We start from the raw sequence: 26,110 nt of genomic DNA, 5'->3' as shown, positions 1-26,110 counted from the left end.
CTGGCCAGATCCCACTCCCAGTGGAGTCAAGGACAGCCTGCCCATTGACTTCCCTGGGAGCTGGATCGGGTCCCCAGCATCCATTGCCAAAGCTGGAGATCTGTGATAAGGGACCCAAGAAACAGCGTTACAGTCCTGCTCCTCACGCGGCTTTGGACCCAAGCAGGGTGGGAAAGGGCCAAAGGCAAAAACGAGAAAGCTCATGGGTTGGACACCGTTTATTTCGTTTGATTCCTCTCTCAGAAACGCACCATTCACATGTTACAATATGTCCATGAAGATGGGGCTGTCAACACACTCAGTGCTGACGCATCTCTACTCCCATCGTGGCCAATGGTTACCTAGTGGGAGGCAAATTCTAGGCAAACACTGAATACTTCTGAAAATAACACCCATCATTTCCAATCAGATTTGGCCTCAATTTACACAAGGGACTGTAGCGCCGATTCCATCACCTGGTACAAGTCGTCAATTCCCCAACAAACTCACCACCAACAACAACCCTATGTCAGTTTCCATGGAGTCTGTAGTTTGGTTGTCCACATGCTACCTGTAATGAAAATTCTAGTGATCAAGCCTAGCACAGTTTAGTTTAGACTCCTAAGTATATTGTAACAAACCCAGATTTAACACAGTATGTATTTTGCAGCACATGTGCTATTCAGCTAACCAGTTAAAAATGTAACATATGCAACCTTAGGGAAAAAAGTGATTGATTGCTCCATTTGCACTGGCAAACATTTACAATTCACTCATTTATTTTTTAATCTGCTGATAAAAAACAAAAGCAAAACAAAAAAACTAAAAAAATACACCCCAAACCCTGAATGCCAAGAAAGGCAAACTTAGGAAAATGCCATGACACAAGAAGTGACATATTCAAAAGGGACATTTTTTTACTTTTTTTTTTTTCCACAACTGCGTGCAACAGAAATGGACAGAAAAAAACGAGATGTAAATCATGACACAAAACATGCATTCATTTTATTCACAAAACAGCCTGGATCGCTAAAACATTACAAACAGCATTTCAATTTACTGATGTAGAGAGAGCTGGAGAAACGGGGATTTGAACATAAGAGAAATATTAGCTTTCAGAACTGCTTCAGCACAGGTCCTGCAATTTTTTTTTGTTTTTCTTTTAACTTCAGTAAGTTTATAAAAATGATTTCTATAAGTAAATCATTGCAATTAGGATCTTGTTTTCCCTGTATGCAGTATTTCTTGTTCTATATTAATAAACTAACAATGATTTTTTTTCCAAGACTGCCCATTTTGCAGCAATTTTTCTTTCATCTTTAATACCAAGCTTCTTGCTGGTTAAACTTACATATGTGAATGGTTAGGAAAAGGGATACTACATCGTTTTAAACATATTCTCATTTATAAACATGAAGTTGAGGCATTCTAGAAACTATCCACTCTATTTTATGATGGGAAATAATCAAATAAAAAGTATAAATGAGGGTGTAATTAAACAACTGTGCTAAATTACAGTAGTGCTTATTAGTAACTAGATTTTAAAAGGTTACTGTAAATTTACATTCTCTACACAAGAACTGCATCTTCCACACATAAACAACATCAACACCAAAACACAGAAAGAAACTGATTGTCCATACTCTGTCTATTAAGTCTTGGTACTTTACAGATCCATTTTTTTATTATTATTATTTGAAAAGCAGTTAAATGTTTTACTAGAACTTGAAGATGTTAAAACAAACGCAAAAAAAATATATATATAAAAACAGGAATGAAATCTGCGAGAAAATATTTTTGGTTCTAAAGAGACACAGGTGCATCCATTCATTTCAGCCAAAAAATTCCTTGCCTGAGACAACACAAGCAAGCAGTGACATTGCACTTAGATGACAGAGCTTTGGAATTCTCATTCCTACTGAAACCATCTGAATGCAGCTCCTGTAGGAAGCATCACCTTCTGGAAAGAAAGAGAAAAGAAAACAGGGACATGTTAAGAGTCAGGTGCATGTGGGAAACACAACTGCTACTAAATACGTCTGCTCTGCACATAACCCTTGGGCCGGTCACAGAAATCTTTCCTCGTGAAATCAGTCCCATTACTCCTCAAGGATGAAATCCCAGCCCAAGGACCCACTTAAGCCCAAATGAGGATGGGTTTGCAAAATCTGGCCCTGCATACAGGTTGTTAGGCAGGGGAGGGGATCCCCAAGAAGCACCATGTTTATACTACGGACCTTGTCAAAGAGGTATTAGCCGGCAGTAATGCTAATACAATCAACTGGTAAGTTGATTAAAGGCAGCTAAGTAAAAGCAACATATGACAACATGCAAATTTTGTCTGGAGTGCACTGCCCTCCCTGCTGGGGCACGCTTTGCACTCACATTTCAGTGTCTTTGGGGTTCTGTTACTATACAGCTGGACTTGTCCTGCGGGGGAGACTTACGCCTTTTAGCAGTTGTAGCCTTTGGTGGGGGGAAAAAAGAGAAAGAAAAGTCCACACAAAAGAGGAAAATCTGTATTGGATGGGAGACAAAATATCTGCTTTGTAATGCGAGGAGGGAGGGAATAGCTTAATGTAGGGGATCAACCCACCCCCCTTTGGAAACACAATGCACAATTCCTCCTGTTTCAGGCCAGCCACTTCTCCCTCAACCATCCCATTGTCTGCCTGCTGATTAGGGCACAAAGGGAGCCAGCAACTGCTAAGGGGCCCAGAGTGCTACACTGTACCAGGGTGCCGGGAGCTCTGCCTTCACTCAGTAAGTCCCTCCCACTGGCCTGGAAGGCTGGCGGCTGCCTGATGTACCCTGCAGCCCCCAGGCACGATCTGGAATGGAGCTCACCACCCCTGACAATCAGTGGGCCAAATCCTGAGCCAAAACTTTCAAACCCAGCTGCCTAATGTCAAGCTCCTAAATCCAAATGACAAGATTCCCAAAGGTGCTGAGCACCCACCAAATCCTATTGAAATCAATGGGCGCTGCAGGTGCTCAGCACCTCTGAAAAACATAGTCCTGACTATGGCTCTAAGGAGTCTAACTTTAGACCTCCTGGCTTTGAAAATTTGGCCCCCAAGGAACAGGATTCAGCCTTGCTCAGGCAAACTCCCATTCACTTCAGGGAGACGTCTGCTTGAGTGTGCAAGAAATGAGGGCTTCAGGATTGGGCCCACTGAGAAAGGCTCAGCACACCTCAGAATTTGGGCTTGTGTTTGCACATTAGTAACTGGTGAGCACGCTGGCCCAGAGGCCTTCTGTTCTTTACACAAGAGCATCTTGTGCAAAGTTCTCCTTAGCCTCCTCTAGCCTGGGAAACGCAGCGGGCACTGCCAGTCCTGCTCAGAGCCACGTTCAGCCCCTGTCTCTGGAGCACAGGTCCTGTCTGCGCTCTCAGCGAAGCTGTGGTCAGCTGCTGCCGTCCTCCACTACAGGGAAATCCCCTAGTGCGGACTCAGCCTGTAGGCGCTTTAATAAAAAAATGATGCATTTCAAAGGCAGGAAAAGAAAGAGTTGGCCTAAGTCTGCTCCGTCACATCTGCACACAGATTTCATAACAATCAGCTGGGCTAGTAACTGAAGCTAATACCTTGGGATCATGTTCTCCAAACCCCGCATCTCTGCTGCATCTTTTAAACAGTTCCTTACAAAGTGAGATTCAGGTGACATCTACTAATTAGCGTTCTTGTTTCAAATGAACAGCATTTCACCGGGTAGTCACTCTCAGCATCTCTGCCCGGCTACCACACACATCTTCAGTGACAGAAAGGGAGGTTTGTTTTCAACCAGAGGCAGAACGGTTATTATTTGGCTTTCAGTGCAGGTCGCACCTCAACCCTCGTTTCCCGCTGGGCGATGCCACAAGGTTAGGGTTGTGATATGGACAAAAGGACCGCTCGGCACCAAGCTGAGACCCAACAAACTCACTGTGCCTGAGAACTGCCTGACCTGGCGCTGCGACATCGGTTTTTAATATGAAGAAAGGAAGCGTGCCTGCCTGGGAAAAGGATATCTCCTCCACCCACGAGGGCTCATCTTAGAAGGGTTTCACTCAACAGACTGGGGGGAGGGAAGGAGCTACAGAGAATGCTTGCTCCGAAAGGGCATCTGGAAAAACAGCTCTGTGATTGTTCCAGCCGTCCACTTACTGTTCCAGACACAATGGAACAAGCTCCTACTTCCCCTGTGTCTGATGTAGATTACAATGTCCGGCTTCCAATGAGTCGGATACAGAAAAGGCAGGCCAGCCTTCCCAGTGCAGCTGGCACGGCAAGGTAACTTTCCTTTACAAAGCTACCCTAGCCTCATGCTGATTGCTGAGCCTGCCCCAAACCTCCCCTTCATTTCAGGCCATTCAAAAACAGGCTAGGCTGGAGCACTTTGGGAAATCAGCAAATTAGAAAACGAGGGACAGACCCTAAGATGGCAGAAATGAGCAATGCAAACGGGCCTTTCTGGGCACCTGTCAAACAACACGCGCATTGAATCATGGCTCATGCATCCACATTTAAATGATAATACCTAGTGTTTGCTGTTCAATGATAACACACTTTACCAAAGAGCTCATAAGCATTATCACCCATGTTACAGATGGAGAGATGGTGGCACAGAGAAAGCTGGGACTTGCTCAAGATAAGGAACAGAGTAAAGACTAGAACTATGTCTTCTGCCAGTCGGAGACCTTACCCTCTGAACTACATGACCTTTATTAAACCCCATCACTTCAAAGGACAAACTAGCAAGAGCTCAGCTTTACACCGCAGTCTCTTGCATGTATGTAGTGTCCGGGAAATGCAGCTAGTGTACAGTACCGTTCCAGTACTTAGTACGGGGTTTGATGGGAAAGAGGAGGAATGTCTTCACACAGCACACAGTCAACCTGTGGAACTCCTTGCCAGGGGATGTTGTGAAGACCAAAACTATAACTGGGATTAAAAAATAATTAGATAAATTCAGGAGATAGTTCCATCAATGGCTACTAGCCAAGATGGTCGGGGAGGCAACCCCATGCTCTGAGCATCCCTAGCCTCTGACTGCCAGAAAGAGGGAGTGGATGACAGGGGATGGATCACTTGATGATTGCCTGTTCCGTTCATTCCCTCTGGGGCACCTGGCACTGGCTGCTGTCGGAAGACAGGATACTGGGCTAGAGGGACCACTGGTCTGACACAGTATGGCCGTTCTTATGTTTTTATTAATTTCAAACTGCAAAAGGCATGTGAGCTGGCAGAAATTAATTATCTGACCTAGGACACTGGGGCCAATACCCTGGTTCTTGCAGAATGCACCATGGGGATCTTTAAGCAGCCACAAATGGTCAAGTCCTCTGGTTTACATCACCTCTGAATGGCAGCACTAGTAACGTTCAGGGAAGAGTCCTGCACATGGGGCATCCTGAACTATCACCTGCTGATCCTTGGGTTTTGCTTCCAAGTTCGGACCTGGTTTGACCCTTCTGAGATCCTACCGTATCACAGCGCATGGGGAGAACTAGCACACATCAGAGGAGACCAGTTTTGAGTTGCACCCTTTAAAGAAGAGACCATCAGGGAGTCAGCATTAGCTAAAGGAACTGAACTATGAAAGCTTTTAAAAGCTCACATTGTGCTGAGGACCCACTGGTGAATGATACACAGCAAGACAGAGGAATGTTCACCAGGGATTACAGGTCTTCCAGCCTGGATACTGAGGGAGATCTCCTACTTAAGAGGCTTATGCTAGGCACTGCCTGCTATAAAGGCAGCAAGACAGGAAACTTACCAATGCCAGATGAAACTTGCTAGCACGTAGAACTCCCCAGGGGCAGCGCAGGGATTCTGAGCTGGTGGAGATGTAATGCAGGAGCCAAATGTACCAGTTAAATCCCTCTCCTTCAGTTCCTGCATAGCCAAGCTGGCTGAGGCTACTGATGGGGAACAGCGGGTTCCCTCAGGACAACTATGAAGTGCTGCAGCAGCACCCAAGTGGACAAGGACAGGGTGGGCTAGTGAGGAACAACCATCTTCACCTCAAACTAGTTCCACTGGCGCAAACACATCAAGCCTCTGGCAAGGCTTGACAAAGTGGGGGGGGGGAGAATGACCTGCCCTACAGATAGCCCCCCTCCCTCCACTCCTGCACCCTCTTTTTCTGCCCAGGAGGAAGCCGTGGTATTTTTCCAGAGAACTGTTTATTAGAAACCCACCAGGGCCTGACATGTACCACAAAATACTCTACGGCCATCCTGACATGGCGCGAGTGCTGCTTCCATCCCTGCAGGCAAGGAAGAAGCGGGATACGTGTTAGGAAACACTGGCTCCTGATCAGATCTAAGTGGGTTGTCCCCAAGGGCAGCAGCTGGGTTTTCCCCCCTTCCTCTGAAGCATCAGATAGGAACTATTGCCAGGGGCTGCATATTGGATTAGATGGACCAATAGGCTTATCCAGCAGGGCAATTCCTATGTTGCCATAAACCCTCAATCAGGTAGCTGCCTGTCCATGCACGCTTCCCTGACTCCACTAATCTCCTGCTGGAGGAGATGGATGCTAAGAAAAGCACTTCAACAGTACAGCGCGAAAAGGCAAACTGATGGAGGAGGCTCAGGGAAGAGGCTGGTGCAGTCTCTTGAGAACCAGTGTCCCTTGCCCAGGACTTGGTGGGAGACTACTTACGGCAGCAGCAAGTCAGCACGATGGGGAATGCCAAAGCATCAGCTGATGATGAGCCGTCCCGGCACGGAAGCTGCAGGCACTCAGGACTGCATGTTCATAGGGGCCCCAGCACAGTGTCCATTTTTGTGCCACTAACTTCTGGTGTGTGCAAAACTCACACACCTTTCAGCCCGAACACTTGTGCGGGCAAGTGTTTGTATGGGCAAAGTCACTTTGGGTTGTTTTATCTCCTCTGTAGATGTGGACCTCGGGGTTTGGCTCCCCCCTTGCCAGCCTCAGGAGGAAATCTGCACCCTGCCAGAGGCCAGCTCGGCAGCACCTTCTTCTCTGCCATACAAAGACAGACAAACCAGAACTGAAGGATCTGCCCAGGCACAGGAGCGTGGGGGCCCTTCAGGGACTGGATTTATGTCCTAGAGCCTGGACAACTGCCAACTTGAGGCTCAGGTGCCGCCAGGGATTTTCAAAGTTGCCTCGAGAGGAAGGACTAAGCATTTTCCTCTAGCCACAACTCACCTCGCTTTGGGGATGGGGGTTCTCTTCTTCTCAAGCTCCATCCAAATGCAAACACTCAAATGGCTGCACAATACAGGACAGAAATACGACCTGCCAGAGCGGAAGGCAATGGTACTGCTGAGGCAGAGTAGGGGCCCGCCGGCAGCTGAACCCAGGAAGTACGGAAGCTCTGAGGGGCCTATCAGAACCACAGATGTTCTGCGAGTTTGCACTCTGGCTGTAAGATGACTCGTGATGGTGTGTGTCCGCTCACACAGTGGTGAGAGCCTAGTCACGTGGGTGTGCTGCGTTCTGACCATGCTCACAAGAAGGGCAGTAGCACAACTGCCAGGCACTACCTGGGACCTAGAGTGGTTCCTCTGCTGTGCCCACAAACGGTTAGCAAGTCCCACTTCCCTGGGTCCAAGGGGATACCACGCGAAACCCCCCACAATGCCCTGCTCTGGCCCTAGCAGCTGAGGACCTATGAGATAGCTGCCCAGACTGTCCCACAATCCACTGGTGCAACCATGGCTGGATAACATGGTAGGCTGTGGTCAGGCCAACCCAGTTAACATGTGCCTGATGCTGCTGTGTAGATGTCCTGTGCCCATCTGCATGTTGGATTGGTGGGATCTATCTATGGCATAGACAGTGATGACGACTACAGTGTTTTCAGGAGCAGGCCCACCCACATGGGGGCTGCGTAAAACAGAGAGAGGTCTCGGTCAATGGGAAGGGAAGGTGTGCAGCACTATGCAGAGTTGGGCCCACAGCAAGCTGCTTTGGCTTGCTCACAAGACGATAAGCCAGTCCTGCCTATGCATAGCACACATCTGATTTCCTGGGCAAATTTATCTTGGGGGCTGAGCGAGCACCACGGCACAATCATTGTTCCTCAACAATTTCTGCAATTTACAATCAAATCACTGGAGGAGGCAAAAGAGCAATCGGGAAAAGATGCTTTTGTGCTAGCGACATATCTGGTCAGCAGTGCCAGGAGCGAGCGCTGCCTTGGGAGCAGGGCTAGCCCTGGGCCCCAGCCGGGAGTTCAAGAAGAAACATCTTTTGCAAAAGACCTTTCGTTCATTCCCTTTGAAGCACCTGGCAGTGGCCACTGTCAGAAGACACGACACTGGGCTAGATGGTCCATTGGCCTGACCCAGTGTGGCCGTTCTTATGTTATGTTCTTACGTTCAGATGGCATCAGAGGAGCCCAGCACCTGCTGTCTATGGCCCTGCCCATGCTATGGCTCGAACTGCAAGAGCAGCAACCCTCTTTGGAAGCGTTAGCCAAGACCGGTCCGATGTGGCTGCTGATAGCAGAGCATCACTGAACAGTCAGAGAGGGGTTATTTTAGGTGACTGACAGCTGAGCTGGGCACTCACTGTGCTCCTCACCCCCACTGTGATCGATAGCTCACTCTACCACCGCACATGAGGTGGCCACAAAACCATGGTACAACCACGTTGAGCCAAGAGAGGTGCCCTTGCCTGGGAAGAGCCCAAAGTACTGGCCATGCGCAGAGGCTAGTGCTTTCTTGTTCCTCACTCACTATGTGTGGGAGGCTAGGGTGCAGCTGCAATGAGCTTTCCCGCCCTTTCATTCTTCATCTGACATGGCCTAGCGGCTCCCCGTCCCTCAGACAGTCTGACGTGCAGAGGGAGGGTAATGACGATGCTGAGATGGGGTTTATTTTATGCCACCGTAAAGACTGAATGTGATTTTTTTATCCACAGCTGTGCTCCTTTCGCGGGCTATTGGGAGGGAGTTCTCCTGGAAAAGCTTCTGTCTCCTCTCCTCACCTCAACCACCAGGGCCTTACCCCACCGCAACCTTCCTTGACCAGGGCAGGCTAGCGGGGACTGGAGCCCATTAATGCCTTCTCTGCCTCAGCCACAGGGGTTGTGCTAAATGGCTTGAAGTTATTCCACTCACTAGGAGCTGAGCAACCCCATCGTTCCCAGTCCCTATTAGCCTAGAGGGCAGGAGACAAGGCCGTAGGATCAAACCCAGGCCTCGTGCTCAGCAGCCCAGAATCACTGCACGGCTGGGTTTACGAAAAGCAGCAGACAGCCAAGCTTGATGTTAGGATCTGGGGACTCTCCAGGATGTTAGTCTCTGTCTTTCTTCCCTCCTTCCCCAAATGCTTTCCTCTACCTACTCTCTCTTCCTATGGCTAGGGATGGCTACTGCCCTCCATCCCACCACTTGGTGGCCAGGCAAAAGGGGCATGGCAGGTCTTTCCCTGGGTTTGTACATGCTGCTCTCTGTTTGGCAGAGCTAACACTGCCCCCACCAGCACGTTCAGACGGTTGGTGACCCCTTTGAATTAAGGTCACCTCACAAAACTGGGGACCAATGTGGTTCAGAAGCCCTGGGCCATGAGCTCACCAGGATCCCAAAAGCCAGCTCTACAGATAGCTCAGGAGGTGCATGGGCCCCCCTCCCTCCTCCCGAGGGACTAACTTTCACTGACACCCCACACAGGCCTTATGCTGCTGGGGACACCGGTACAATCAAGAGGAGTCACAAGGGCCACAGATGGCATGGAGTCAGGGAGGTCATGTCTCTTAGTGACGCCTTTAAACATAGCTTTCTTCCCATGCCCTGCGTTGCCTCGTTCCTAAGGGCTCTGGACTGAGGGGCTGCTTGCCTGAAATGAAGTGAAGCCTGGCAGTGCACAGCCACGCTGACCCATGGGACATGGACACACTCCCAGTGCACAGCAGGCCCAGGTTTCTACACAGGCAGGAGAGGCGCCTAAAGTGCGAAGATCCCAGGGGCCTCCCTCACCTCCAGCATTCAGCCTGCTCTGCAGAACATAACGTTTGGGGCAGCTCAGCTGATAATACTGAACCGGGGTCCGGGTGTGCCGATCTGAAAGGCCGATTCAGGACTTGCTTTGGAGGAATACGGGTGCTAGAAAGATCAGAAAAATCAGGTCAAAGATGAGTCTGGAAAGGTTATAAGAGACCCAATCCGGAGAGGTGTCAAGCACCCCTGACTCCCCACGGTAGTTGTGTGTGCTAAGTACTGACTCAACCCTGCTCAGGATAGGGCTCTGTATAGAGAAGGAAGATGATGAATGAGTCACGTAAGTGCTTAGACTCATCTACTGAGCAAGCCAGTGCCTGGGCAGAGCCCAACTCACTTCAGGTCATAGTGAATCAGACCTGTGTGCACCAGGCATTGAGCTGGAGGTTTTTTACGACTCATTGTTATTCAGAGCTGTTTGAACACCACTGCAAACGAACATATCCTAGGCAATGGGCTGATCTCTAACCCTTCACTCCCTCTTTCTATTTGCCCTTTGGCATGTGCAAATGGTCATCTAGGTCACATGGTCTTGTTTCTGTTCCCTGATTGGATAACAGAACCTTTTGTACAACAGGAGAGATGACTGAAAGAGATTTCAAGATGGCCATATATTTGCACTTGTATTCACAAGAGACCTGAAACTTCCACACACATTCTTGTACAAGGCAGAGGTGCCCAAAGGTGACCAAAAATTAATACAGAATGTTATGGATGCCGTTGAACTGGATTCACAGAGTTTGTTCAAATGAGTGCATGTGAATATTGTTCTCCAGCGTTTGCCCAGCCAGCTCAGAAAGGGAGGAAGTGTGGCTCTTGAGAGATTTTTGAAGAATAACATCAGGACACACAAGAATAACATTGGGACAACACATCCTTGTCTAGCCATCACCAGCAATGGAGAAACAGCTGTTGGGGCACAGAGACCATCAGCAATGCCTCTGCTCTCAAAACAGGAGTCATGACCACCTCCAGGGGGTGCTACCGAACCAAGAAACTGAGCAGGACACAGTGATGTTGCCTGAATTTGTTGCAGTGCTTTGGCCAATGGTGACAGGTGAAGTTGATGAAGGTGTAATCACCAATAAATTGTGCCGAAACACAGGTGGCTTCCTAAATTTGTCTGACTTTATGGAGATGACAAAGTCTAAGAGGAGGATATTTTCATCAGGAAAGAGATAAATAATGAAAGTTTCAGAAGAGGCTGAGTTCTGTAGTGCTCCACCAGGCTCCAATGAGTGGAAGAATGCACTGGATCGCCTTAAAGAGCATGAGAACTGCATCTCTCACTGGCAGGCAGCTCACAGTCTGCCACCCTGTCTTCACCTGCCTACGCACATGGACTGCAAACTAGGTGAGCAGCGTGAATGAGAATGCAGTTTCTGGGGCGACGTCATGGAAAGAGTGGCCATAAATGTACCTACAGCATGTGAGGTTTTGCCCTATTTTGGTGACTGTAAGTTCCTTAGTTCTCCAAAGGATGGAATCTTACCTGAAACTTTAGAGCCAATAACAGCTATCAATCCATTTCTGCCTACGCACCTAACCACATCTGGAATTCCTGTTGAGTCACCTGTCCTACATCTAGGAGTTATTCCAAATTCACTCGGAAAAGAAAGTGACTCGTCCACTCGGAGGCCCCAAATCATAAATTAAAAGCCCGATTCGAGTGACTCTGATTTCTCAGTCAGCCGTAGAACAGGAAACAAATCAAACGGGTGAGCGTTCGAAGGGCTCCCCGTGCAATTTAACTTCCATATAACTCATATTGCAGGAAGAAAACCCTCTTCAACCTAATACAAGCTGTGGAATCAATTGACCTGCTTTAGGACTCTTCAGAAGAGATGAACTTTTTTTTCCCCCTCTCCCTTTTTCCAGATCACTGACTCAGCAAATTAGAACAAGAATATAATTTAGCAATACAGCGGTTTTTGAAAGACACCGGTCCCCCTCCTACCCCCACCGCCCAAATAGATTTTTTTCCCCTTCACTATTCATTCAGATCTGATGCTAATTGAAAACTTAGAACGTGGCTAAGAAAACAGTAAGTTTTCTCCTTCAGAAGACGTCAGAGGTTGCATAATATCCTTGCAACCTGGTACAACACCTTGCTGCCTCAGCTGAGGCTGTGGTGTTTTTAACCTTTGTTGGCTTCACAGGAGCAATCTTCAGCAGCAGGAGGAAGGCACACAGCCCTGAGCGGTGGTCAAGCTACCAAAAATCAACCGTGAATTAAATGGAATATACAGAGCACAGAACACTCACTCATGCTTTAGCCATTTCTGCTCAAGAAGCAGCGGGGAGATTCAGTTCTCTCGTATCCACACAGCTCTTCCAGGTCAAGGTTGTATCTTTGACATGCAAGGGATTGCTTCTGTTGCTACTGTGACAGACCCAGGCCAGTGGGGTACAGGAGTCTGGTAGAAGGCAAGTATACTGGTCACTGGCTGAGTAGTTTTCTGTTCCCTGAGTGACCAGAGCAGGGGCTGCACTAGAGTAATCAGGAACCTGCTAGAACCAATTAAGGCAGACAGGCTGATTAGATCACCTGCAGCCAATCAAGGCAGGCTAATCAGGGCACCTGGGTTTAAAAAGGAGCTCACTCCAGTTAGGTGAGGGGGAGCCAGAGGAGAGGAAGTGCGTGTGAGGAGCTGGGACCAAAAGGTGCAAGGAGCTGAGAGTGAGAGGGTGTGCTGCTGGAGGACTAAGGAGTACAAGTGTTATCCGACACCAGGAGGAAGGTCCTGTGGTGAGGATAAAGAAGGTGTTTGGAGGAGGCCATGGGGAAGTAGCCCAGGGAGTTGTAGCTGTCATGCAGCTGTTACAAGAGGCACTATAGACAGCTGCAATTCACAGGGCCCTGGACTGGAACCCGGAGTAGAGGGCGGTCCCGGGTTCCCCCCAAACCTCCCAACTCCTGATCAGACACAGGAGGAGTTGATCCAGACTGTGGGGGAAGATCGCTGAGGTGAGCAAATCTGCCAATAAGCGCAGGACCCACCAAGGTAGAGGAGGAACTTTGTCACACTACCTACATCACTTTTGTGCTAGGGCTTTATAAAGCGCTACACACATCCCTACCGAAACAAAACTAACACAAGAGAATCAGAAAACATCTCTGGTCAACAGAACGTTTCCAAAGAACAGGTCTTCTGGGATTTCAAATTCAAGTGAGAAACTGGACCGTGGGTGAACTGTCCTTCCACAGCTGAACATCAGAAGCCCTGGTCACCCATGGCTAGGAGATTTTATTTTAAAAAGCCAAAATACAGAGATATGGGAAGAGCATCTGATGATACAAAATGCCCATGCCAGGGATTCCCCCAAGCCCCAATTTTACTGACCTTTCCTCATTTAAGAGATGGATAAAGTAGTGAATAGATGCATACATGTTGGCGTTAATAATAAAGCACGGTAGTTCATTGTCATCTCATGTCTGAAACATGCCGAGAGGCACTGTATGCTCCTAACTCACGCCTAACTTTTCACATAATTTCAGTTGAAGTTTACTGGGAACAACTGAGTTCTGACCTTGCTCCACAAGGCTCTGGTTGAATTTCAGGCACGTCTGATAACTCAGTCCATGCTGCCTTGTATATGGGCTCCAGATTAATAACCCGTCTGCCCTGCACTAGCACTCAATCAGGAATCAGCTTCATAAGCCAGAGGGATATGTTGGGGCAGCCCTTTTTTAGCACCGAATCCTGCAGTCCTTACTCAGACTAAACTCCCAGTGATCTTAAAGAGCGTTTGCCCAAGTAAAGATTAAGGACCCAATCCTGAAAGGACCAGCGCACCCTGGATTCTCACTGGATTCTGCTGGCTCGCAGCGGCTCCCAGGAGACACCCAGCACGCTCCGGTACTGGACACTGAGGAAGCCTATCAGACCTGGCCCACAGTCCAGACATAAAAAAAGGAAAGATCAGGGGCCAGATTCCATTCCCAGTTACACCAGTGTATATCTGGAGTAACTCCTCTTTCTTCAATGGATTCATACTGGTGTCATCAAGCTCAAAATCTAGCTCTAGGTAAGCTTAGGTTGTCTCAGCACCGGACATGTTTCCCAAACGAAGTGGCCATTCCCCACCTGATCACACCAACTTTCAAGAGCTCATCCCCTAACAATTTGCACACAGCACAATCATTTTCACAGGAATTAACCACAGCCTGTTTCTTCCCTTTCAGAACAAGGGGCAACCTAATGACGTACAGTGGAACACTAGTTTGGAAAAACAGGTTTAACGGATTGATAATGGCAGGGTAACTGCCTTGAGACCTGCCCTGAAAAGCCAAGAATTTAGGGCCTGATCCAAAACCCACTGCTGTCCACGGAAAGATTACCACTGACTTCAGAAGGCTTTGGATCAGGCCCTCATCCCATGATTCACTTACTGGCTCAGGAATTGTACTAAGCAATGGCTAGCTAGCCGGCAGGTACAATAGTGAGACACTCCCCTTGTTATAAAACTCAAAAGCCCCTACAGGAGTCAACAGAAAGGATACAAATCTACAGAGGGTTGTAATCATCATGGCAAGACCTATTTCAGGTGATATTACTGCTAATTACTAATCAGAATTCAGTCGATCAGCATGAGGAGATCGCTGACAATTTGTGTGTGATGCTAAAGGCAGGAATTGTTAAGAAGAAGAAAAAAGCCCCGGGATTTTATCATCTCTATCAACATCCAAAGGACAGCAGACCAAGAGAAAGGTTAGGATGTCGGACTACAGCCAGTTACCTCCAGCGCTGCAGACGGCTTCTTTTTGAGTTCCTCACATTTTCGGAATTTGCAAATCTGGTGGCCAGTTTTGCGATTCCTACAACTGCTGCACTGCTCGCAGTTTATCCGTCTTCGGCACGGAGGGCACATGCCACATCTTTTCCGTTTCTTTTTCCCAGAATTGATGGCAGATGCCAATTCATTCTGCATTGGGTACTCTGCCAAGCCAGCCATATGGAGCGCGCTCTCTGCCAGAAACACGCCAGCAGGGGTCATAATGAAAAGGCCTGGGTTTATGGGAAAAGCCCCCAGGTAAGGAAAATCAGATGGGCTGTTCATTGTCTCTGCAGCTGAGACCGCTTCCATATCAGAGATACCAGTCCCGTGGTCATTTGGTAAAGGAATGTGCTCCTGTACCACTCTTTTGAGCATATCTGTAGACTGAGCAAACTGTTGTAGGCTGATCTGTCCTTCTGATGAGATTTCTGACGCCCTGTCTGATTTGCTCAGCATACTAGAGATGTTTTTGTGCTTTGAGGTAGAGTGACTTTTATCCACAGTTGCTTCATTGCCATTAGCTAAGGAGGTTCCTTTCTCTGAATGTTCGCTTACCAAGCTGCTGCTGCTGAAGGTGGAGTAGTGGGAGAGCGGACGCGATTTCTTAAGACTTTTATTCAAAGGTTCACTTATGATCCCACTTTTGTTCCTCCTCTCGGAGTTGACGGGGGGTTGCGAGTCCTCTTGGTTATTTCTGTCCAACACGTTGGGCTTGTTACCAGCATCTTGAGGGGCGCCCGAATTAGACATGGTGTTAAAAAAACCAGAACCAAACCAAAAAACCAAACCCCACTCGCCGCAGCAACTAAACAACCAACCACCAAAAACTGAAATAATTATAATCAACGGGGGAATCCTTCCAACGCTGCTGCAGGAGTCTTCAGGGCAACGTCAGTGCAGGGACATCGTCTGCGGGAATGGTACAAAACATACGGCTCTGGAAGTAGAAAACAATAGACAGTTAGCAGTGGCACAAGTGACCGTGCTTTCCAAAGCCACTCTCCAGCTCCCTGCAATGAAAGCCTCAGCTCCACTAACAATGAACCGACAGTGCACAGACCTAGACTGGGATCAGTTATTCTACACTGTTACGTTTAAAGGGTCACCATTATGGATTTCAAAGGAAAGGCCTGGCCTGGCTGACAAGCAGCGCCCTGCACTGCTAATGCTCCAAGGATTTGATTCCCCTTTCTCACTGGGGGAAATGAGGAGGAACCCCACCAAAGCCAGCAGCCCAGACCCTCTGCTCCAGCTGAGCTGTGTTCAGCACGGGTCCGTGAAGTGAGGAAAGGTGGCGTTAAGTCACCTTTGTGCTGCCCTGATTCTGAGGCTGCTAACCTGGTCCCTAGAGCACCGCTGAATCTATTTCCTTCCCATATCCCCAGCAGCTGTCCCTGCAGCTGAGGATCAGTCAGACACAGTGGCATCTTGTCCATGCCCTCTTTTTCCTAGCCACATACCCAGGCAGACAGATTTCTCTTAATGCTGGGCTTGAGTTTGCCGGATCAGAGCCAGGGACTGGCCCAATGGCATTGCACTAGGGTACAGCTGGTGTGAGACGAGAACCAGGCCCCGGCAATCTAATCTGTTTTCCCCATTTATGCGGATTCATTTTCCCTTGTCTCACCCAGCTCAGGCAGCGACTAAATGGGTCAGTCTGTGTTTCTGGCCTGACTCCCTCTCGTGTCCTCAATCACTGCCCAAGCGCTGCTGCTGCTCGAAGAGTTCCTGGAGCTGCAGGGGGGATTGCTGCTGCTGCTTCTTTTTTTTAAGAATGAATGCTTGCCTTGGGAGTCAGAGAGGAAAGTGACGAGACCGTCCCGTGATGAGAACGTCCCTCTCCGTGCTGTATAGCAGACCCCAGAGGTTTGGCCTACACTGAGCTGGTGTAATCCCTCTAGTGAAGTGGTCTTCAAACTGTGGGGTCACCAGGACGGGTGTTAGACTTGCTGGGGCCCAGGGCTTCAGCCCTGGGTGCTGGGGCCCAGATTACAGGCCCCCTGCCCAGCGCAGCAGGGCTTTGGCCCCAGACCCAGGGTGGTGGGGCTTGGGCAGGCTCAGACTTCAGTCCCCCATCCTGGGGTCGTGTAGTAATTTTTGTTGTCAGAAGTGGGTCACGATGCTATGCAGTTTGAAAACGCTGCTATAGTGAACGAGTCTGCAGACAGCAAAGCCAATCTGAGAAGCTTCCTATGGCCACATGGGCCTGATTCTGATCTCACCTAAACCAGTGTAGCCCCACAGACTCCAGCTGCGTTCCTCCCTGCTGTGTAAGGAGGTCCTGGTACTGCTACCCTCAGCATTGAGTGCCCGGGTACGTTTCCTGAAGGGGGGCCTCCCCTGGGTAGTGCCCGTGTCTGGGTCGCTGCAATACCGCAGCGGGCACAAGTCAGAGCACTCGCCCGCCGGGCGCCCAGCTGGAGGAGAGTGGGAGGAGGAGCCGCTCAGACCTGTGCCCACAACCCATTCTACGGGGGGGTAAATGTGCTGGTGCGAATTCCGCAGGCCCAACGTGCTCCCGCAAACAGGGAAGTCAGGGCCCAGCTTGGCTGCAGGGAGACTCATTAGTGCAAAGTTTGCCCCCCACACTCAACAGGCACAAAGCCAGAGTAATCAGACTTTAGATGAGAAAAGCTTAGGGGCATCAAGTCCACATACCACCCACCAAGCCGGCTGCAGGGCCACCGGGCTGTCACTTCCTGAGCTGGAGGAAGGCCATGGCCCTCCTCAGGGGCCTCAGCCACTGGACAGGCCCAGCAGCTCCCACCGACAGCACTTTATCCACACTGGCCTATCAGAACCGACCTGTGGTGCCCAAGGGCCATGATGACCTCCTGCCCAGCTGTTTGGAAACAGTGGCGTAGCAGGACGGGACACTTGGATGGGCCCTGATTTGGGGTGGGTGGGCAATGACAGGGGGCAGGGGAAAAGGAACAGGAGGGATCGGGGCTGCTTCCCGCCCACCCTCCCCAGCCGGCCTTGCATGGGGCAATGGACACGCTGGCCAGGGGCCCCCTGGGGCCCAGGCACGCACCCGGGGAGTGGGTTTGGGGCACAGAGGCTTGCCCCGCTCAGCCCCACCTGCTCGGTGCTCCAGTGGCCAATCCCCTGCGCCCTGACTCTGCTCCCCGGATGGAGCGCCAGGCAGGCGGAGAGGGGTAAGTCCCTGCGCGCCGACTCCACTCCCCAGATGGAGTTCTGGGTGGAGCAGGGTAAGCACTGGGGCCGGAGCAGAGCCGGGGCTGCAGGGGTGGGCATGGATGCTAAGTGGATGGGCCATGGCCCACCCAGGAGCACTGGTGGCTAACGCCCCTGCTCTGACAATGCCCCCCCACCACTGCCCAGCCTGGCCCATTTGGCGTCACAATGCGGCGTCTCATCTGCCTTAAACCAACAAGCCCTGATTATTCCCAGCGCCAAGAGTGACAGCTGCGTTATCTTGTTGGCACGCTTCTCCCTGCTCTTGTCTATCCGTCATTCCTCCCTTTCTTCTAGGTGTTCTGCAGTGAACGTCTTATTCAATACGACTGCATGGCCTGACCCAGCTACAGGCTCTCTGCGGGCCTGCTGTAATTAAAGGGAAGAGGCTTGCAAATACAGGATCATACAGTCTTCCCACATTACATGACCTCTCTGCCAATGGACAGTCACCCAGACACGGCAGTACCAGCTCTTAAGTGAAACTGACAAGATCAGTGCGCCGGGAGACCATATTGGAGGAAAGGGAAGAGGTCCCATCTCACCCTAATAAGGGAAATGCCCTGACTCATAAGAGAAATGTTCCTACCACTGTACTATTATCCCTTTCTTCAGTGCTTGCATGTTGTAATGTAATGTGCAGCTATGCAGCCTTTCAGCTTGGAGGTCACAACCAGGGGTCAGGGCATTGTGACTGCCCTGTCCCCTCCCCCCATGTTAGTAAATGGGAGGGGGATCCTGGCTAGCTGGAAGGGGTGGGCCTGAGATATGGAGACGGCTGAGGTGTAGGATATTAGCACTGCTGCAGCAATGACAGGACCAGCTCAGGTAAACTGGTGCAGCTCCCATGGAAATCTATAGGCCAAAGTCAGCAGTGACATAAACGGCGGTGAGAGGATGCACGTAAGGGCTGAAGTAGGGTATCTTGCACCAAGCTGGCACTGAGTCAGCATGCAAAGCCATAACCGCCCCTGCTGGAGTCAGTGGGTCCCAGGCAAGTCTCTCTCCAGCAGCACTCTGGGGTGTCGCACCTTTATTGCAAAAACGCCTGTAACTGGCATGCCAGGGGCCCAGAGGGGAGCAAAGCAGGAAAAGCATCTAACAAGAGGATGTGAGATAAAGTCACCCAGCCTCCTTATCTTACGCCCTCCTGTTACTGCTTTTCCTGCTGCCCCTCCCTCCACCACCCCCTTGGTGTGGAAGTCACACTTGTTTTGCACACCTACGTGCTGAGCGGCTAGCACCCAGCCTGTAACTCTCACCCAAGCTCGACATTCTCAGGGCCCCGATCAGCTGGGTCTGGGAAGGGCCGTGGGAGGCTTGGATGCGCCCAAACAGGGACGGTTCTGCTGCACAGGCAGAGAGAGGGTGCAGAGAGACCAGCATGAGCTGGGTGCTGTGGCAGCCTCTACAGATACCCCATGGGACAGGGGGATGAGCAGGGGAGCAGGGGGGTATCTCCTCATGGCAGGATCAGCGTGCCGGGAGACCACATTGGAGGAAAGGGAAGATCTCCCAGCTCAGCCAGGTAAGGGAAATGGATTGACTGATGAGAGAAATATTCCTACCCTTCTTCAGCTCTCATGTGTTACAATTCCAAGTGCATCCATGCATCCTTGCAGCCTGGGGGTCATAAACAGGGCTTACTGGGAGCAAGCAGTGACAACCCCCGCACAAATCAACACACCAGGAGCAGTCTGGCCATCACACTGGAAACAGAAGCCAACGTGGCGAGCGCAGCCAAACAGGGACAGACAAATCCAGCATGGGCGCAAGGGGGTGCAGAGCCACTTATGGCCTCGGTGAATCAGTTCTAAGGGCTACATGCAAAGATCAAGCCCCATGACGCTGGCCCCATGGAACAGTTATACAGGACCCTTCACCCTAAAGATGCCCAAAGAACTGGCAGACTGGCAGCTCAGATCTTCTTCCCCCAATTGCAAACCCCACGTAAACAGGCCTTGCACAGGGGACTCTGCAAAGTGAGAGTGGCACCCCTCGCAAACACAGGAGGTGGATGGCATCCACATCGCCGCAGATCGGCACTAGCCCCAGATCTTTCCCCTGCCCCCTGGGGTAATTTGAGGAGGCTGCCACAGCACCCATGTCAGTCTCTCTGCACCCGTTCCCTGCCTATGCAGCACAACCGTCCTTGCTTGGAAGCATCCAGGGTCTGCTACAGCCCTTACTTGCCTGAGCTGATTTGGCCCATAGAAGCTGTATGCAATATACAGATGTGTCTACATGCAGCACACGCCAGTTCTGACAGGCAGTCGGGACTTCTACAGCCAATGGAGCTGATTTCCTCCCAGTGAGCAGTGCTGGCTGACAGCGCCGCTGTTTATCTGGGAGGCAGATGCTCCCACTGAATACAAAATGGATTGCTCCCCCAGCACCCCCAGTTCCTGCTGGGCTTCTGAGCTCCCCAGGAACAGGCGTGGAGCTTAGGCGCTTCAGAGCTCATGCAATCCGGTGGCTACAACCCCTGCTGAGCTTAGAAGCGGGATGTCTTCGGATAATTAGGACGGCTCCGTAATTGGGATAACAGGCTGTCCAGCAGGCTGCTCCAATTAAGCAGCTTCTTCTCTATAGGCAGCCACCTCTGGGGTGGAAAGTGGCAGGTGTTGCAACACTGTGCAACAGTTCGGCCCCAGAAGCGAGCACAAGCCCCACCTGCACTTGGAGCTGGAGAGGTAACGTAGGGAGGTAGAATGTAATTACCCAGCTTGCAATTTGGCTGGGACTTGAGGGCTAACATCGAGACGGGATTATTAACAACACTGCACAATCAGGAATGTGGGTTTTAGGAACTTGTCACTAAACTCAGTTTGGAGATTCTGATCTCAACAGGCTTAATGTAGTAAAGGAAAAGGAAAACCCAAGATGTTCTTTCTTGTGTCCACATTCGGGAAGCCTGCTCATGGCCACAGACATGCTGCCTAGATGGAAATCTGCAGGGCTTGTGCAGAGCACTGACTCAGGCCTGGTTTTACTGGCATGCTCAGCTCACGTTTGCAATCGCTGGAAGTTTCAGTTGTAAACGACTTTGCTAGCGCACCTTTTGGCACTCCTGATATTTCCTCTGAATTGTACCTCAAAGTTTTGTTTGCTAGGAAGTGTCAGGGTTAGAACGTTCATCGTGGAAAGGGAAGACACCTATGTGAAAATAGAGATCTCAAGTATCTGTAGTTCAGACCAATCACGGTAAATATTGTACATTCAAAGAATGAAATGGATGCCCTGTGGGGAAGGGTTGATTATAGGATATGGAACCTTGCATCTCTAGGTCACTGAATACAGCTTATTGACCGACACTCATTACCATGTCATGTCATGTCAGCATAATCAAAAAACACTATCCCAGCCAGCACCTTAACAGCTCCCATTCTTGTCAGTCTTGTATGTCTCTGTATAGCTTCCCGCTGGTCAGTATGTGTCTCCATCAGTTATTTACAAAGGCAGATCCTCTCTCATGGGCAGCGGTAATGGCCCAAATACTACAGCAGTGGTTTTCAACCTTTTTTCATTTGCGGACCCCTAAAAACTTTCAAATGGAGATGCCGACCCCTTTGGACATCTTAGATATCGTCTGCAGATCCCAGGGGTCCCTGGACCACAGGCTGAAAACCTCTGCACTATGGCTAACAGCAGTGATCTGATCTTAATAATACAGGTGTGAATGAGAAGTAACTCCACACAAATAAATGGAGCTACACTAGCGTAACCCTGACGTCAGTGAGCCCATCAGTCCCAGGACAATACCACAGTATCTTTTGATAAGGGATGGTTATTACAAAGTATGACATTAGGGGAATGATTTTAGGTGCTCATCATAAATGGTTTTACAAAGGACGGCTAAATTGGAGGGGGTTTACTGGCATCTGAGCTGTTGTGAGATCACATAGGGGAGTGAGAATCCGGCTCCCAGTCAAAGACAATGGCCACATCTCATGTGTATGTGCATGTATGGGTATGAGCGTGTGCATGCCCACTTCAGCGGGCCCATTTGTATCTGCTAAGCAGGTTTCATCTGACCCCATTTGGCTCTCGTGTTAAGTGTAATCCAGGGGTCGGCAACCTTTCAGAAGTGGTGTGTCGAGTCTTCATTTATTCACTCTAATTTAAGGTTTTGCGTGCCAGTAATACATTTTAACGTTTTTAGAAGGTCTCTTTCTATAAGTCTATAATATATAACTAAACTATTGTTGTATGTAAAGTAAATAAGGTTTTTAAAATGTTTAAGAAGCTTCATTTAAAATTAAATTAAAATGCAGAGAACCCCCTGGACCGGTGGCCAGGACCTGGGCAGTGTGAGTGCCACTGAAAATCAGCTTGCTTGCCGTGTCATAGGTTGCCTACCCCTGGTGTAATGCATGCATGGCTCAGTGAGGCAACCCCCTTTGCTACCCGCTTTCTTGATGGGCACTTCTTGGAGGGCCCTTTGTGTCAGAAGACACTGCAATGATCAATACAAATGAAACCTGTGGAGAAGGAGAGGTGGTTACATATACAGATGAAACCTGTGGAGAAGGAGAGGTGGTTACCTATAAGCACCAACCTCGTTGGAGCAAGAACAATAAGTCCCTCTTGTCCAGTAAAAACAATGGGGAGGGAGAGGAGACACATGACAGCTGGAGGAGATAATGGCAGGGTGGGAGAGACTTCTGGTAGGCCATTTAGCTTTTCCGAGTGGATTGTGATGGGACAGATTTTGTTATCCCTGATAGCTGAGCATCCAGTCTAGCCCTGGTCAGCTCCATGGTGGTGCAGCCTGTCTGAGATGGGTAGGACTGGACCTCTCTGTCTCAGGGTCTTTGCATCAGTTGACTTCTCCTGAGGTTATCAGTGATGGTGACCCCGTTGTTTACAGCCTTGACTGTTGCAGCTCCTTCCCCTACAGCCTCCCCATCTCCCAGTTTGCCTGCTGCTGCCCATCTTCTCACACGTGACCACACCTCACACATGACCAGTGCCCCATTCCCTCTGCTCCCCCAGCACCAAAACCAACCCTCAGTGCTTGTCCGCACGTGGAGCTATTCAGGAATAGCTATGCCACTTGAAATCCACACCCTACCATCTTCCAGAAGAGCTTTCCTGGGGAGATAAGCCCTTAGAGCTAAAAAAAATACACCCAGCAGTGGCTATTCCACAAAGGGAGAGGCAAGATATTGGAAGGGAAGATATACGAACCAGGATGGGGAGGGAGAAAGAAAGAAGAGAGGGAGGAAAACAAAGACAGCAACAAACTCAATGGTGGCTCTTGTCGCAGTCAGGAAGCTGGTCCAGGCTCCGTAAGCGGCAGGAGTGTCTGAGGCGGCTGGCTTGCTGACCACAAGAGACTGGCCTTTAGGCTGGCAGCCTAACTGAGGAGTGTGTCTGGGAAACAAAGGGGCCTCTGCAGCGACTCCTCTGGCCATCTGAGTTACAGCGCCAACAGGGAGCCCTGTCCGGTCTTTCCGGCCAGTGAGAGGAGAGCTGTGATGAGGCGAGGGGCGTTTCAGGGGCAGGGCTCTCACAGGCACTGGGCAGGAGAGGGGCAGCTGGATAAAGGAAGGGAGGGGGCTCAGGACTTTCCAGGCTACGGTCTAGTTTTCAAGCTGATGGCCCCGATCCAGCAGAGAACCAAGTGGGTGGAGCTCCATGGAATTCCCTGCAGGCGCTGGGAACTGCCCAGGCACAGGCCACGCTCTGTGTGTGTCAACTTTGTGGGGCGCCATCCCCACTTCCTGAGGGGATGTCAAACCCCAAGGAGCATCGGTGGCTTTCCTATGGTCGCTGCCCTGTGCTGGCAGTGCACCCCCTTTCTTACTCCGCGGTGCCTCGTTGCTGGCTTTTTTAACGACCCTCCTCCTCTCTTTGCAACAATGGACCTTAATAAACAAATAACTCCATAACGAAAGAAGACATGGACCCCCCTGCCGCCCATCCCTTCCTCCCCCCCTCCCCCGACAGTTCCCCTGGCACAGTGTGTCATCTGGGCTCCGTCAGAAGGTGCTTAGTTTCAGCCAGAGCATTAAGTGTCATGTGACGCACCCATTCATTCAAGTCTTTATACAGGGCAGCTTAGCAGGCTGGAAAGAAGCCAGGGTTAAAGGGGACGCTGTCAAGGTCGGGAGGCCCCAGATTGACCCTATCAGATTTAGAGCTGATTGCAAAGGTCAGGCAGCTCCTGGGGTTCCTGTTTTAGCCCCAATGCTTTGGTGCTGTTATTCTATTGCCCACTCCCCGTCCTCCCTGCTTCCCCCCAGATTATCCTGCAATGGCAAACAAGCCAGCCATGTAGCTGGCCACAGCACACAACCCAGCCAGCCACGGGCAACCCTGCAACAGCGAGCGACAGTGCACTGATCCCAAGGACACATGGGCACAGCTGCTCCCAGCCACGTCTGAAAGCCAGCATGGGGAACTTACAAACATGCCAGCTCGTGATCCAGCAACCCTACGACCACAAACCAGCTCATACAGCCCCAGCACTCAGGTCGGCAACCCTACAGTAACAAACCAGCGCACACAGCCCCAGCACTCAGGTCGGCAACCCTACAACAACAAACCAGCACACACAGCCCCAGGCAACCCTACAACAACAAACCAATGCACACAGCCCCAGCACTCAGGCCAGCAACCCTACAAGAACAAACCAGTGCACACAGCCCCAGGCAACCCTACAACAACAAACCAATGCACACAGCCCCAGCACTCAGGGCAGCAACCCTACAATAACAAACCAGCGTACACAGCCCCAGCACTCAGGCCAGCAACCCTACAACAACAAACCAACAGGTATGTAATGAAGATAAAGGGTGGTTGATAAGGAAACAGGTTTCATTGTCAAACTTCCAAAGATTCAGCATGTCTATGGTGAGGGGGTAAGAGCTTTATGAGTTATTAAGACCCCTTGAGATTATCCTGCCAAGCCCAGAGCTTGGTCCTAGGCCACAGAGCCAGGAGCAAGCAGCTGACAGAAGGAAGCACAGAGGTGATTGATTTTGAGGCCAGTCAGTGCTAGCTCAGCATCCCATCCTGGAGCCCTGCACCCTGCGCTAGATCAATGAGAGGCGGCTACTTGCAGCTGAGAGGGGGCAGGAGGGAAGTGCAGGCTCTGCACAATGAGCACTTCCTGCGGGAGGTTTTGCTGCCTAACTGAGGGGGCCACCCACCCTTCGCCAAGACACAGCATGACCCAGAGAGGACTGAGCGGGAGCTGTGAGCCCACAGCACCCTCACAGAAACAGCCCGAAAATGCAACCACACAAACCGCAGGCTGGGCAGCACTCGGATGGGGCTCCCCGCCGTTAACGGTGATGTGCCAGCCCTTGGCAGTCCGCCCCCAGGGAGAGAGGGAGCCGTTCCACCAGGTGCCCTGCACATTGGTTCCTTTTTCCTTTACCATCAGATGAAACAAAAAACCTCAAAGCATGTTTTCTCCACCCCCGCAAAACTGCTCCAGAATCCCCCACCCACCACCCCCTGAATCTGCTCAAATACCCCATCCCCCAAAACTGCTGCAATATCCCTGACCCCCCACCCCAAATCTGTTCCAATACCCCCCATGCCCCAAAACTGCTCCAATACCTCCTACCCCCCCAAACTGCTCCAATACTCCCCACCCCTCACTCCATGAAATCTCCCTCATTGCCATGCCACTATCCTCACAATGCCCAGATCTTGCCCCCACGAGACTTTCATTACCTCTGCTCATTGTCCTCTGCACCCCCCACTGCTCCTGCCCTTCTCCAGTGCCCACACCCTGTGGAAGCTGCCCTGAGTAACGAGGGCAGGGACATGTTCCTACACAAATCAGTGGGCCGGGGGTTGGCCAGGGACTTTGCTGGGAGCCAGAGTGGCTGCAGTGGTTACGGGGTGACGCTGCTTCATGAGCTTTCTGTTGCTGTATCCTCTGGAAATGGGTGGGATACACAGTGCCCGGAGGCAAGGGGCAACTCCAGGCCCTACTCCAGTCCTAGGGACAGGTTCTCCGGATGCACTCACCACCACTGCATACAGCCGTGCAGGAGGGATGTGTCCCAGGGATGCTCTGCCCTAGGGGGTTCCTACACCTTTGTCTTGTCAATATTGGATTCAAAGCACTCGGATCAGCCCCCACCCTTACTCCCAGTGTGATTCCAGCTAGTGCTTTCTTCTCAGATGCCCCATCACACACCTTCCACCCCACGGTGCCTTAAGATCAGG

At 50.5% G+C, this 26,110-nt stretch overlaps 1 protein-coding gene and 1 long non-coding RNA gene across 9 annotated transcripts in view; one reads left to right on the top strand and one right to left on the bottom strand.

Moving 5' to 3' along the window:
* Positions 1-18,318, top strand: part of LOC120370824 — a 57,251-nt gene extending 38,933 nt beyond the window's left edge. The window contains exon 4 of the long non-coding RNA XR_005583970.1: positions 18,218-18,318. This is a non-coding gene — a long non-coding RNA (uncharacterized LOC120370824). The remainder of the gene's footprint in view (positions 1-18,217) is intronic.
* CXXC5 (CXXC finger protein 5) overlaps positions 1,631-26,110 on the bottom strand; it is a 99,115-nt gene continuing 74,635 nt past the window's right edge. For 7 of the 8 annotated variants that reach the window (XM_039486029.1, XM_039486028.1, XM_039486032.1 and 4 more), the window contains exons 2-4: positions 14,684-15,659; positions 2,365-2,445; positions 1,631-1,939 (exon numbers count right to left, since the gene is read on the bottom strand). In XM_039486029.1, coding sequence (XP_039341963.1) covers positions 2,368-2,445; positions 14,684-15,472 — 867 coding nt within the window. In that variant the 5' untranslated portion in view covers positions 15,473-15,659 and the 3' untranslated portion in view covers positions 1,631-1,939; positions 2,365-2,367. The remainder of the gene's footprint in view (positions 1,940-2,364; positions 2,446-14,683; positions 15,660-26,110) is intronic. The other variant, XM_039486035.1, reaches the window with a different exon arrangement.

Source organism: Mauremys reevesii, linkage group 8 (genome assembly GCF_016161935.1).
Source record: "Mauremys reevesii isolate NIE-2019 linkage group 8, ASM1616193v1, whole genome shotgun sequence".
Taxonomy (NCBI): domain Eukaryota; kingdom Metazoa; phylum Chordata; order Testudines; family Geoemydidae; genus Mauremys; species Mauremys reevesii.
This window is presented reverse-complemented; position numbering and strand designations above follow the sequence as displayed.